At 33.8% G+C, this 15,000-nt stretch overlaps 1 protein-coding gene across 1 annotated transcript in view; it reads left to right on the top strand.

Annotated features, from left to right (window-relative positions):
• Positions 1 to 4,300: 4,300 nt before the first annotated feature.
• The window catches only part of LOC125026604 (transmembrane protein 115-like), a 10,991-nt gene continuing 291 nt past the window's right edge, over positions 4,301 to 15,000 (top strand). Inside the window, exons 1-3 of the mRNA XM_047615165.1 lie at positions 4,301 to 5,388; positions 12,535 to 12,708; positions 14,245 to 15,000. The exon at positions 14,245 to 15,000 is cut by the window's right edge and continues 291 nt beyond it. Coding sequence (XP_047471121.1) covers positions 4,676 to 5,388; positions 12,535 to 12,708; positions 14,245 to 14,575 — 1,218 coding nt within the window. The 5' untranslated portion in view covers positions 4,301 to 4,675 and the 3' untranslated portion in view covers positions 14,576 to 15,000. The remainder of the gene's footprint in view (positions 5,389 to 12,534; positions 12,709 to 14,244) is intronic.

Here is a 15,000-nt window from a genome sequence, read left to right as displayed (position 1 = left end):
TATTAATCCTTATGGGTGATCGCTGATACAAGCAACCGCACTATGCCAATAACTCATGCTGACATGTGCTATTCTGCATGAACTATCTTCATCAAGCGTTTTTGCCACGTAGACTTGCACTCCTGAATGACTGAATCTGCGCACATTCAGGGATGCCATACCCATATCCCCAGTTCCTCAGATGAGTCAAGATCGACTCGTCAGTATACCAAGTTATTTATCCTTCACCGGCAAAAGCGCTCATCATCTCATGTCATCAGCGAGCGACCCCTGATCTCAGTGTCATCAGATCGGCCTCCCAACGTCCTCCTCGCTACGGTCTCCGCCTGTTCCTCTCACGATGTCTTACTCAAGGACTCATCTCTTCTATATACGTTTCCACGTCCCTTTGGCTTGTTCATATTAGGAGATTCCTGTAGATCTGACACTCTTCATTCTTGGAATGACGTTCATGTCGCAGACTTGTATGTTAACTTTATATGATCTTATCAACGTACGATCCCTGGCTTAGCGAGCTGCAGTTTGTCACAGTTCATTCTGTTTTTCTTTCTTTCTTTCTTTCTGTGTCTAAACAAGGCTTCCGTGTGTTAACTTCTTATTTTAAAATTATTCAAACTCCATTCATCGCAGAAAAACAAGCAACTTTCCAGGTGACTTACGCAAAATTGAGTCAGCTCAAAATTTTCACTGATGAATTAGCAACCCCAGAGGTACTAATATACGACACCTTTTCATCCACCTCTCAAAGAGTATATAACACACACACACACACACACACACACACACACACACACACACACACACACACACACACACACACACACACATATGTATATATATATATATATATATATATATATATATATGCATATATATATATATATATATATATATATGCATATATATATATATATATATATATATATATGTGTGTGTGTGTGTGTGTGTGTGTGTGTGTGTGTGTGTGTGTGTGTGTGTGTGTGTGTGTGTGTCTTTGTGTGTATATGTATATATATACACACGTGCAAATATATATATATATATATATATATATATACATATATATATGTATATATATGTATATCTGTGTGTGTGTGTGTGTGTGTGTGTGTGTGTGTGTGTATGTATATATATACACACATGCAAATATATGTATATATATATATATATATATATGTGTGTGTGTATGTGTGTGTGTGTGTGTGTGTGTGTGTGTGTGTGTGTGTGTGTGTGTGTGTGTGTGTGTGTGTGTGTGTGTGTGTATGTGTGTGTGTGTGTGTGTGTGTGTGTGTGTGTGTGTGTGTGTATGTGTGTGCGTGTGTACACACGAATATGCACTCTCTCCCTCCCCCCTCTCACCCTCTCTCTCTCTCTCTCTCTCTCTCTCTCTCTCTCTCTCTCTCTCTCTCTCTCTCTCTCTCTCTCTCTCTCTCTCTCTCTCTCTCTCTCTCTCTCTCTCTCGCTCTCTCTCTCTCTGTCTCACACCCACACACACCCACACACATACACACACAGAGTTGTGTATGTGTGTGTGTGTGTGTAAATATATATATATATATATATATATATATATATATATACACAGTTCATGGAGATATATGGTTGTATATCGATTTTAATTACCATATTATGACTAATTCTTATTTTTCATTAAAACCAAAATAAGTATTTTTGGCTTGTCATAAATATTCAGGCAGGTGTTCGATATTAATTTATACTTCTCCTGGCTAATGATTAATGCTAGATACACGCGCGCGAATTTCTACATGCATATATATATATATATATATATATATATATATATATATATATATATACATATACATACAGTATTACTCATACATATACCTATACATACATACATATAGAAAAAATAGATAGATAGATATAGATATGAATAGAGGTAGCTAGACATATATATGTTTGTATGTATACCCATGTATACGTGTCTTTGATATCTGGCAAGGCTTGAGGATGTATTACAGATTGGCATAAGTGTATTCTTTATTTCACAACCTCCATCTGTATCCTTTCTATCTCATTATTGTTTCCCCCTGAATCTATCTCTTTTACTGCAGCCTCCTTATCAAATAACGAATCTTCAAATACAGTAGTCCAATCAGTTTATAAGATTTACAATTCCTACTTAGCATTGGCGTGGTCGTGGAGCTCGATTTTTCCACAACGCAAGGGAATATTCACAAGAAATCTGTGATGTAAACAAACAGGACCTCAGTTTTGCACCTTAGCACACATCTGCAACAGTGATCGTGGTCATTTTCTTAGTACAACCTTCAGTGTTTGATTATGGTCATTGTCCACTAACTGTTGTTTTGATGTCCTCTTAAACGCATGTTTCTGGTTTCTAATTATTGTCGTCTAATAATTGTAATTACAATGATGAAAATACCAATAATGCTAATAATGTTACTACTTCTGCTGCTACTACTAATACTAATACTGATATATATATATATATATATATATATATATATATGCATATATATATATATATATATATATATATATATGTGTGTGTGTGTGTGTGTGTGTGTGTGTGTGTGTGTGTGTGTGTGTGTGTGTGTGTGTCTGATAATGATAATGGCAAAGGTAATAATAATAACAATAATGATAATGATAATGATAATAAAAGTAATGATATTGATAATATAAATAATATTGATGATAACAATAATCATAATAATTATTATTATAATAATAATAGTGATAATGATAATAATAATAATAATAATAATAATAATAACAATTATAATAATATTAATAATAATGATAATGATGATGATGATGATGATGATAATGGTATTAATTATGAAAATAATAATGATATCAATAATAATTATGGCAACAATAATTATAAATATTATCATCATCATTATTATAGTTATTGCTATTATTATTATTATCATTGTTATTATTACTATTGTTCTTCTTCTTTTTATTATTATTGTTATTATTATTGTTATTATTATTATTTTTATTATTATTACTATTGTTATTCATTATAATTATTATTATTGTTATTAGTAGTAGTAGTATTATTGTTATTACTATTGTTATTTTTATTATTATTATAATAATTATTATTAATGTTATTATCATTATTGTTATTATCATTGTCATTACTATTATTATTGTTATTCAAAATTATTATCATTATCATCATCATCATTATTATCATTATTGTTATTATTATCATTATTATTATCATTATTATCATTATTATTATTATTATTGCTATTATCATTAGTATTATTGTTCATCTTGTTCTTGTTCTTGTTCTTATTCTTGTTCATCGTCTTATTATTTTTATTATTACTCTTATTATTATTATTATTATCATTATCATTATCATTATCATTATCATTATCATTATCATTATCATTATCATTACCATTATCATTACCATTATCATTACCATTATCATTACCATTATCATTACCATTATCATTATCATTATCATCATCATCATCATTTATTATCTATTATTATTATCTTATTATTATTATGGTTATTGCTTCTATAATGGCTATCATTATTGCAATTGTTATTGTTATTGTAACTTCAATTATTATTATTACTATTACTATTATCATGATTACTATTATTACTAAGATTTTGTATTGCTATTACCACCACCATCGTTATCAGTATTATCATAATTTTTATCATTGTTATTATCACCATTAGTATTATCATAATTTTTATCATCATTATTATCATCATTATTATAATTATTATATTGTCATTATTATCACTTATTATCATTACAATTCTTATAGTTATCATTAGCATTCTAATTATTAGCATTAGTATTATCTTTGGTAGTATTAGTATTAGTAACAGTGGCAGTCGTGTTATCATTATCACTATCATCCTAATTGTTATTGGTCTATCCTCACTTTATTTAATATTACCATCTGTTTTTGTATGAAATTTGTCGATATTTTCCATTTGCTCGGTTATTGAACGAAACATACCAAATAACATGTTTTTGTATTTACATTTTGTTGTAGTTTTTTATATCTTTATAACTAGTTTAGTTTTTATATATTTTATTGTTTTATATTTTATATATTCATTTATTTTGTAAATATTTATAACTATTTATCTTATAGATATTTTTCAAAACTTTTTTATCTTTATAACTCGTTTAGTTTTTCTATTCTATTTTTGTTTTTATATTTTTACAACTATTTAGCGTCGCCTGACAGTGTTCCATTTATCAAAGACTTTCCTCGTGCGATGTGGCAATCTGCTATTCGTCCTTCTGGTTTTGCTGTCTGTTAAATGCAGTTTTGATCATCTTTTTATTTGTTAGTTAGCTGTTTGTTATATTTGTTCATGTCTCTGTGGCATTTGTACCATCGTCAGTGCGTATTTTGAGAACTTTTAATGATTTGTTGTGACATTTTCCCGTTTGTTTACTGTTGTTGCGCTTCCCGTTGCTCGTTTGTTTATTGCGATTCTGAAAATATCATGTCATGAGGATCCGCTGCACAAAAAAATGGATTTAAGTTAATAAAATATTTTGATCAAAGAATCGAGTAAAAAAATATATTTGCAAAGTTTTGAGGTGATTAGAGATGATAATTCAGTGATAAAATCGGTGTTATTTCTTTAGTTGCGATCGCGAGAATCTGTTGCGTCGACCAAGATGGCTTCTGCTCGTGCCCTTTTTCGCCACTTGCCCCTTATAAAACAGTCTCTGGTGGCCGTGATAGGGAATACTGGGTCGTTCGTGAAGGTCGTGTGTGTCTTATTGATAATCGGCTACGGGTTGTCGTTCTCCGAGAGCGCCGTGGAGGTGTTGAGTGTGACTCCAGGGTATCTCCTTCCGCCGACTTTCTGGCTGTGGACGGCCTTCTCCCACTGCTTCCTCGAGGTCAGGCTGTGGCAGGTGTGCGTTGACCTCGTGACCTTAGGACTATGTGGCAAGCTGATAGAGCCTCTGTGGGGGACCCTGGAGATGGTGCTGTTCTTCCTGCTGGTGAACGTGTGCGTGGCGTTCATTTCGGCCCTGTTCTACCTGCTCATTTACATGGTGACCTTTGACCCTGACGTGCTCTTCAGTGTGCAGATCAATGGCATGGCAGGGTACATCGCAGGGCTGTCTGTGGCCGTCAAGCAGATCATGCCCGACCACGTCCTCCTCCACACTCGCACGCCCCTTGGCAAAGTCACCAATCGCCACGTCCCGCTCTGCCTCTTTCTCACCGCACTCCTCCTCTACCTCTGTGACCTCCTCGAGGGCCTGTATGCCACCATGGTGGGCTGTGGCATCGCTGTGTCGTGGGTCTACCTGCGCTTCTACCAAGTACACTCCAACGGGACGCGTGGAGATATGGCCGACACCTTCTCCTTCTCTTGGTAATCATGTGATGAGTTTCCTTAACTTTCTTTTTCAAATATGTATTGGAGATACTTCATTGTAGGTTACTGATTGTGTTATCTTTGCCAAAGTTGGCATTAGGGTAAGGAAAAATGAAACGGAAAGCATTATTAATTTTATATTAACTGTTACACATCAGCTTGAATAAGGTCATTTGCAACAGTTTGAATTCAAGGGAAGTTATGGAATCAAAAAGCATTTACAACATCTTTTCAGGGAAAACGTGTTTTTTTGTAAATCTTTGTCTGGTCGCCACTGTTCTCATGTCTGTCAGCATTAGGGCTAAAACTAATAGGTATGTAAGTAGAGCCGTGCTGATTGCTGCTGCATCTGCACCTCACACTTTGGCAGTTAGGAACACACATCTACCATACATAGGCCTATTCTGACAGGACAAAGCTTGAAGAACTCCTAGCTATTTATTATCAAATAAGGAACCAGTTCAAGCAGTGTGTTGCCAGAATAGGCTTGTGCATAGTGGAGGTTTCTTGGGTTTTGCTGAAGCATCACAGGTGCAGAGGTTGTGGCAATTGCTTTATACTCAATTGCTATTCCATTAGACTTCAGATTGTGAGACTTATTGAAGTAATTGGATGTAATCAAAGAGGTTATAGGAAAATAATCTCATTTTTAAAGGTACATACTGTAGGTGTCTTCTAAATATCTAGCTTGATATATAAAGTTCTACATATAGACCTATATATATTGATTTTATGTTAATCTGGGAAAAATTACCAACACACCTATATTTGCTTTTAAAGCTTAGCTTCTCATATTTGTATGGTCAGTTTTTGCAAATCATTTTCTAAACTTGCTCTTGTCAAACAGGCTAACACAATGAACCACATCTGGCAAGAAAAAGCTTCAATTGTTTATTTGTGTAAAATGGTTAAATAGATTTTAGGTGGTTTTATAGTTATAGAAATATGTCTCAATAAGATTAGAAAATATTATGTTAGATGACGCTGACAGTTGGTAATGCTACTGACCAGTGCATAGGCCTAGCCCTTACTTATCAGTTCTCTAGCAGAGGGCAACAGACTGCCTCTGTTTCTGTTTTTATAAGATAGACCAAATAGACACCCCAGATGATTTATTGTCAAATATAAAATCAGTTTAAATATTACCTCGCCAGAATATGCATAATCCTGGTGAAGATTTGGCCCTTGGCAAATTTCTGAAAGACATAGAGAGATGGTGATGTTGACTTGATGTTGCACCACTGATGGACTGGAATTAAGATTGTAAACATGTAACTTGGTTCAGTTATACATATTACATGTCAGGAAATAGGCTAATTTCTTATGACATGATTAAATGATTTGTGAAACAATTAAAAAGTAAGTGATAACCTTTTTTCAGAATAAAGAGCTTTAAATCAAGTAAAATTCACAAATACACCTTTGTGTCTGCCATTCGATGACTGGCCTACATGTAGCCTGTGTTCCTATTTGAGCTTTGGCAAAAATTAACAAACCTCCACCATTTAGTCTGATAGAAATGATAGTCATTGGTGATTCATCCTCAAATGAGGAACCACTTTAAACTTTATCATGTCAACATGGATGTGATAGAGATGTCAGTGATCATTTAACTCTGCAGTTCCATTGTTAGGATGAATGTAAGAATGTAAGTAGGCTCTCCACCACAGATAACAATAAAAGCTCCACTCAGATATGAATAGGAAACAGACAGTATGATAATGGGAAAAAGGTTATACGAGTGGGACATACTGTGCTTAAAACGGGACTGATATAGGCCTATATTGGCTCTCTTCTATCCAATCCACTTGAATTTGCTGTGATTTGTGATGGAAACTCTAGTTTTATGTCTGACCTGATAGAGGTATAGTGTCAACTTATCACTGCCACATGTGTACCAGCAGAATCTGACAAAATCTGTGGTCTGCATTGCCAAAATATCCTTATTTATTGTGGAGGTTTCCTATCCTTAACCAATGGCAACAGGAATATAGGTTGGGCCAATTGGTGGGAGGCCAGTGACAGACACGCAGGTGTATTCTAAACATTAATCGGGAAAATCCCATTTTGATTTACCTGATTTAGGTATTTTAGGTAGTGATTTAAGCACCAAATGTCATTATTAGTTGTAGTCATAATATATGTATATATATTTAATGACTATCAGGAATGTATATTTATTTCATTTTTTTTTTTTTTTTTTATATACTATATGAATTTCCTTTAATGTCCAGGGACTTGTGGTTAGCTAGCTTTAATCTAGCTATTTTCCAATTCACATCAGTATTTCAGAGAATGTGCTGTAAAGAAAGATAGTTTGCTCAGTTTTGGTTCTATAGCTACTTACAGAGTTCTGCTTTAAATTAAGTCTTGAATTTTACTTCATTTTTCTAAAATAATATTTATGGACTTTTTTCTCTATTATTAAGATTAAAAGCTACAGAAAACCACTAAATTCATGGTTTGTAGTCTGGTGCCGGCAACACTTGAAAACAAACTTAAAATGTTCTTTCTAGAATAGTCAATAACTTTTTTGTTTTCATATACATTGTCATTCAGTACATACTAGTACATTTTTGTTTCAATATCTTTTGGGGTATTACTTATTTGTTACTGTATAACGTACACATTTTAGAATTAGACCAACTTGATTGTATTCACTTTTCTGTAAAAACAAAAGTTTTAACATTTTCACAGTTATACTGCTGCATAGACTTTTTTGTGTGTGTATGACACCCCATGACTTTCAGAGGGGGGAAACATGTATCATATAGCATTTTTTATGTGATGAGAGTGAATATGATGTTTACTTTTTGTGGTGGACTTAAGGGATTTCTTTTAGTGCATAATGTATTAGACTACTAAAATTGTGCAATGTTTTTGTTATAATATAGACTATATGTTATAGTATATTTGCTGTGTGCACAGTGATCGTAGATGCCTCCTTCATATTTTGGGCAAAGGGGCTAGGAAACATGCTCCGTTTATAGAGCTTAAAGTGATTCTGTATTTGTTGTTAAACATTTTGGGTTATTAATGTGAAACCATCCCTCCATCCTTTTGATTTAAGCATTGTTTTGCATGGTAATTGATTACCAAAAGAAAATGAATGCACAGTAGCTAAAACAGAAATGCATGTCGCATCTTTATCAGTAATGGTAAAGATAGATTGAACATAAAGACTTCTGTGTACTGTAAATGCCTGAATGCCATGTTCTCATATTTCCTTTATTCATATTGTTGAATTACTTGAAATTTTAGGCAATATAATGTGTTTTTAAAGGTGTCTAGCAATTTTTTTCAAGCTCAAGTTTAGATAAGAACGGGCTAGGCCTAATCTATATATGTTCAGAATTGGACTAATTGAAAGTTAATCTATTATTAAACCAAGCTCTATCTTGTTCTGAAAGAATTTTTATTTTATTTCTCTGAATAAACATGCATAGTACTGTGGATTTTTATGATTTTAGTTTCACTATAAATAATTGTTATCAAATGTCAATTTTAGGTCTTTCCAATATTATTAATTTACTTTGAATTACTCAGAAGGAAAATTAAGTTACAAAGACTATATCACTAAAGGAGACTAGGGATTATCCCCTTTCCCCATCATGAGTGTTGCAGGTGACAAATTTATGTAATTTAACATAACATTTAAATTTGTAAGCCTGAGTGAGCAAAACCATATCTGGTGTGGGAGAATTTTTTAGTTAGTCAAGTAAGGACAGGTATGTATCTAGTAGTCTACATGTACAGCTCTGTGCCAGGGTGATCTCTTGCAGTAGCACCCTCAATATCTTGTAAGGATTTTGTCACCACAGTCCTATGGTTTGTGTGAATTAACCCATAGAGCTTTTGCTAGAATGTGCCATGGTGATTATCCCTTGTGTAATTCTAGGTTTTGTGTAGGCCTACCCATTTCATTAATCGCATCACTCCTCATCACCAGAAAAATTCAGGAACTCATAGCAGACTAGGTACACCATTGCATGTGAATATAACTAATTTGAACATGATGTAATATTTTTTTATTTAATCTTATATTTCCAAACACAATAAATGTTTTTTAACTCACACATGATAAGATATCCCCATATCATACTAAGCTATGAGCTTGACTTCATGTTATCAGCCTCTAGAGTGAGAAATGAGAAGTGGGGGAGGGGGGGGGGCTCTATATGCTCTTCTGTAGTATGCACAGTTTTGTAGGAGTTAAAACAAAACAAAAATGATAAATAAAAAATAAAACCTACATTTGAGGAGCTGCATCTCCTCAATGACCACAGTTAGAGCTAACAAGTGAGCAACTGTTTGGCCAGCATAATAAGCATAGTGATTGTGCTTGGCTTTTATGCTTGTCAGTCATTATTCAGCCTGATTTGCTCATCCTCAAAAATTAATTGTGTTGAATATGTCTACATGTCATTCTGCTTGCCAAGCAGGCAGAACAAGAACTTGCCATGTGATGAGATGTCACCTAGTGTAGGGGATTTTTTGCCATGATGTGAGGGGACAGTGATGTGACATATGGGTTAATGAATAATTTCATTAAAAAAGGAAAATAATAATAAAAAGATAATAAATATATAATGAAAAGAGAATAACCATGACTCACTTTTTAAGATGTAAGCTTGTAAGCATACTTCTATTTTTTTCTTTGCTTTATAGAAAAGTGAATTAGCAATAAAAGGTTTTTTCTTCATTTATATATATATATATATATATATATATATATATATATAGTTCAACAAGGTGTGACTGATATATAATTGAATATTTTTTGTGTCTTTTAGTTCATATCACATATACCTAGGTAGCCTAATGATTTATGTTGTAGGTTTTATTGGTTTATTTTTCTATATATGACATATTTTCTTTATTTGTAGTGGTATCCTGTTAATTTATCATTCATTTAATTTCTGTTGCTTTCCATAGAGATCAAGCACTAGTATTGAGAAGCAGATACTGATGAGGTCTTTCTTAATACAACTTTGCTATTTATGAAACATGTCCAATCTTTTCATTCAATTTAGTTATAGTTATGGCAGTTGGTTATGCATATACGTTTAATGTATCTGTAAATCTTTTTATTGTTGAGATTAATGTATGTAGAATACTGAAACTGTTGCCCCTTCTACTGTTAGCTAATAACATTTCCTAGTCCTGCTTATTCAAGAGAATTTTTTAAACGTATATCTAGTTATGTTAGAACTACCTCAAACTTACCAGAATGGATCAACTGGGATTCGCAGTTGAAAGTTTTCTCCGTTTGCTGATATTTAAGGTCTTGGAGTCAAGTCAAAGTCAAAGTGCTTGTAGGTTGTGTTTTGCCTTACAAAATCATCCTTGACAAACTGTAAGTGATGGTAGATCAACTTTTTTTTTCAGAATAGGAAACACCTGATATATGATGCGTCTGTTTGATGTGTATTATATATTATGGAGTCCACTAGAGTAGGAATGATTGTCATTTGCCTTTGCTTTTTACTTTATTTTTTTCTTATGGGTTTGTTAGTGCAGAGGATTTATCCAGTAAGTCTGGTATCCTAATGTAGAGCCTCCCTAGAAATTTTTGATAATTATGAATTTCCTTCCCAAATAGAATGGTAATATTTATGTAAAAATGCATGGGGAATTTATATTTGTATAACTAAAATTACGAGCAACTCTTTTCATAGATAGTCTAATAAATATTTCAATGTATAATAAGATAGGTCAGTATGGGATATTCCCCCCTCCCCCCATTGAATATTCTTCTGTAAGTCTCATGATATGAAGGAGATATTTTACTACATGGATTATCGAATAGGCTGAGCTATCCTAGTAGTGACAGAAGAATAACTTTGTTTTGAAATACTTTCATATAATCATCATAACTTTTTACTAAGGTTGTTATTTAGGAATTATTATTGATTAGGTGATATTTTGTCACATTGTCTTGTATAGTATGTGAATGTATTAGACATTATGGGGATATTTTTTTATTACATTGCATATTGAACACTATAGTCTGGTGTATGAATTACTCAAGATTGCAGAAAATATCTGGCAAGACTACACTGTCAGGCCAACTGTAATAAAATTTAATCACTTTACACATAGATGGCTCTACAAGTGCTTAGTCACCAAGGAGTCAGCTGTTTGTATTACCTATCTCATCTGTTTACCCTTTTCCTTTATTTTTTTAAAGCTTCACTTCTATTATTTTATTGTCTTTGATGTTATTAATATTTTAATAATAATTTGATAATCATAATGTCAATAAGAATGATAACAATGTCAACATTAGTAGTATTGGAAAGAAAAATGCATTTTCCCACCAGTTCAAGGAATGGGGAAATCAGGATCGGTCACTAGGGCCAACTGATAGACTCCTTGCAGCTGAGCACACGTGGAGCCATCTGTATGTAACACAACTCACTAAAATCTAAAGGGGACAGTACATAATCCTGCTGACATTGGGTGTAATGTGAATTAATTGTTGTAGTAAGGTTTTAGAAATATACTTTAATTTTAATGGTCTATTCATAGCAGATAATACCATAACCATAATAATAATGTGTACTGGCTTTTAACCCAATGCCGTCGGGGAAAATGAAAAAAAAATGGGGAAAATGCTGTGCCCATTTTCTATATTTTTTGTGAAATGTCTGCCCATAGATGGCTCTGCTAGTGCTTAGCCACAAAGGAGTCAATTAGTAGACCTTGTGACCATACGTGATTTGAATTGGCGGGAAAAACGTGTTTTTTACTAGTGCTATGGATATCGATGGTGTTATTTTTATTATAAACATTATAATTATTATAATGTTTTTTAATATTAGTAACAGCAAAATAAGATAATGTAAAATATTTCGTAAATCAAAGAAAAGGGTGAACGGGCGAGACGGGCAGTACTCCTAACTGGCTCATTGGTGACTTAGTACAAGTATAGCCATCTATGTTTATAAACAATCAAACAAGTACTAACAGTGGGCAAAGCACGTGTCTACCCGTCGTATCCGTCGGCAAGGGGTTAAAATCAATTTAAAGATCTGCTGTTCAGAATTTTTTTTTTATATTGGTTTTGGGTATGTGCTTTCAATGCTGCATTTAGCATATTTGGAAGAATATTTGATGTTTATGTTGTTCCCCAATTTTCAGCTTCTTTCCAACTGTCCTTCAGCCACCAATTCAAGTTGTTGGAAACTCTGTGTATTCCTGCTTAGTGCGGCTCAAAATCTGCCGAAGACCTGTGCGGAAATATGATGTGGGTGCGCCTTCCTCCATTGCCATCTCTCTCCCAGGAATGGAGCCTCATGATGCCGAGAGACGAAGGTACTGTATGCCTTTGTCTGTTTCTTATCCTGTATTTTTTACAGGGATAATATTCACTAATAAAATTGTTCCCGGTTGGAGTTGCATATAGATGAATAAACAGATAGTTTTCCTAGAAAAAAGGTTTGTGTTTTAGATTGAAATATAAATGATCTTGGAATGAAGTATGGGCTAAAGATATTGATATGGTTGTTACACATACTTTGATGTTGAAATCTATACAGTATTGTGTTATTTTCTTTGAAGATGTAACAAGTAAAGTGACATCAAATGTGGTGTTACTGGGGCAGTATTCACAAAAGGTCCTTGTCGTTTTGTGTATGATTCACACATCTCTAAGTTAATTCCACTAATTAGAACAAACATTTACATCATGAATAAAACCTATGATAATTAATTATGATGATGGGAAAATCTAGGTATTGCAATAAATCTTACTTGTACTATGATGTTATTAAGACAAATTTAATATATTTGACATTGATGTGGCACCCCTACATTTGTTGTCATTGCATCACCTGTGAAGGCACTACACCATTTGTTTCCCTTATCATTACTGATTTGTAGTTATTTTCATTTGTCTTTGACTCCTCATGGACATGTGTTTGACAAGCACTTTTTGCCAGTGACTTAGCTGAAGTTTCAAGACACCTGTGGAAGTATCCTATGTGTGTAAGGACAGTCTTTATATTGTCCTTTTGAGACACAGACAACTATAATGTAATTTAACATATTTTGAAGATTCTTCTGCATTAGGAATGATAAAGAAAACAGGCTTTTCTTGTTTTGTAGTTCAGTATTAATTTATCCATTTTTTACATTTTACTTATTTTCAATTCTTTTCACATGTGTAAGGACTGTTTTTAAATGGAGGATGTGGAGGACTAAAATGCAATTTGTCCCATGCTGAAGATTCTTCTATATTGAAAATGATAAAGAAAACTTGGAGGCCCCTTCTGATTGATTGTCAAATGTTAATTGAGCGGACTCCCAACATTTTTACTACAGTTTTCAATTTGAAAAATATGAATGGCACTGCACACATTCACAATTGGTGTAATGACAATAAATGGGTGTGCCACAATGTGGTCAAATTTGTTAAATATGTGATATTATTTTCATGATATAAGTAAGATTTCTTCAATATTAATTCATCTTATTTTTAGAGTGAATTATCATGGTAGAGGCTATAAAAATGCAAATGTTCTAATTACCAGCATTTACTTTGATATATGACTTTATAGATGAAACTTTAAGAAACAGCATTAGACCAGTCAGGAATACCAGCCATGTTAACAATAATTCCTGAATGTGTAGGAAAACTCATCAACAACAGTCTGACAACAGATTTATTTTTTAAGTACACTACATTTTATTATGAGAATATTTGACTTGATTGATTTTCAGATTTTATTTTTACAGTCCTGTATTTCAAGCAATATTAAACCTTGTCATATCCAAGTTGAATTTTCTCTTCTCTCAGTTCTATAGCCTGTAAGTAAATTGCTCTCTTATTTCTACCCTTTTTTTCTACAGACAAAAAGCTCTCCGGCTGCTCAGTGAGCGTCTAAACCACCCGCAGACTGCAAGTGAGAGTGGAGGTGCCTGGCCAACCCTGGATGACTCTCCTGGGTCACGGACTCAATCTCCACAGCCTCCTCTTCACCCTCCCACACACTCTACTCCCCTTCCTGCAAAGCCAGCAAAAACAGTCACTATCTCTCTCCCAGAGGAGTCCTCGGAGCCCCCAGTGGCCCCACCCGCAGCAGCGCCCAGCCCAGCCACCAGCAGTGAGGCGGGAGTAAGTGCCAGCCCTGCAACTGCAACGTTAGTGGATATTGGCCAAGAGTCCTCAACAACTACATAACTAAGGATTGGGAACACAAACAGATCTTTAATGTAATTTTGACATAGAGGAGTTGACGATTTGAAGTTCCTTAGCATCAGCACGAGAGCTTCAGGTCTTCCTAACACCTCCATGGATTTGTGAAGCTTTTATATAGAGTATATGGGAAAGATGAGGCATTTCCAGGGATTTGTCATCCTGTTAAGAGAATGGGAGGGGAAAATGATAGTGTAGAAGTATTCTGTATATATAGTGGGGGTTGATATATTTCGCCAGCATTCTTTTTCTGCAGCGTTGTTTTGATTTTGATGGTCAATCCTTTTCTCTTTCTTTTTTTATTTTCATATTGGCTATTACCCACACATGATGGTCCTAGAGATGAAAGACATATTGCATAGTCCAGAGAACTTTGCGACCAAGTAGAAATCGCTTTCTTGGCTAACTTT

This window comes from Penaeus chinensis, chromosome 6 (assembly GCF_019202785.1).
Source record: "Penaeus chinensis breed Huanghai No. 1 chromosome 6, ASM1920278v2, whole genome shotgun sequence".
NCBI lineage: Eukaryota > Metazoa > Arthropoda > Malacostraca > Decapoda > Penaeidae > Penaeus > Penaeus chinensis.
This window is presented reverse-complemented; position numbering and strand designations above follow the sequence as displayed.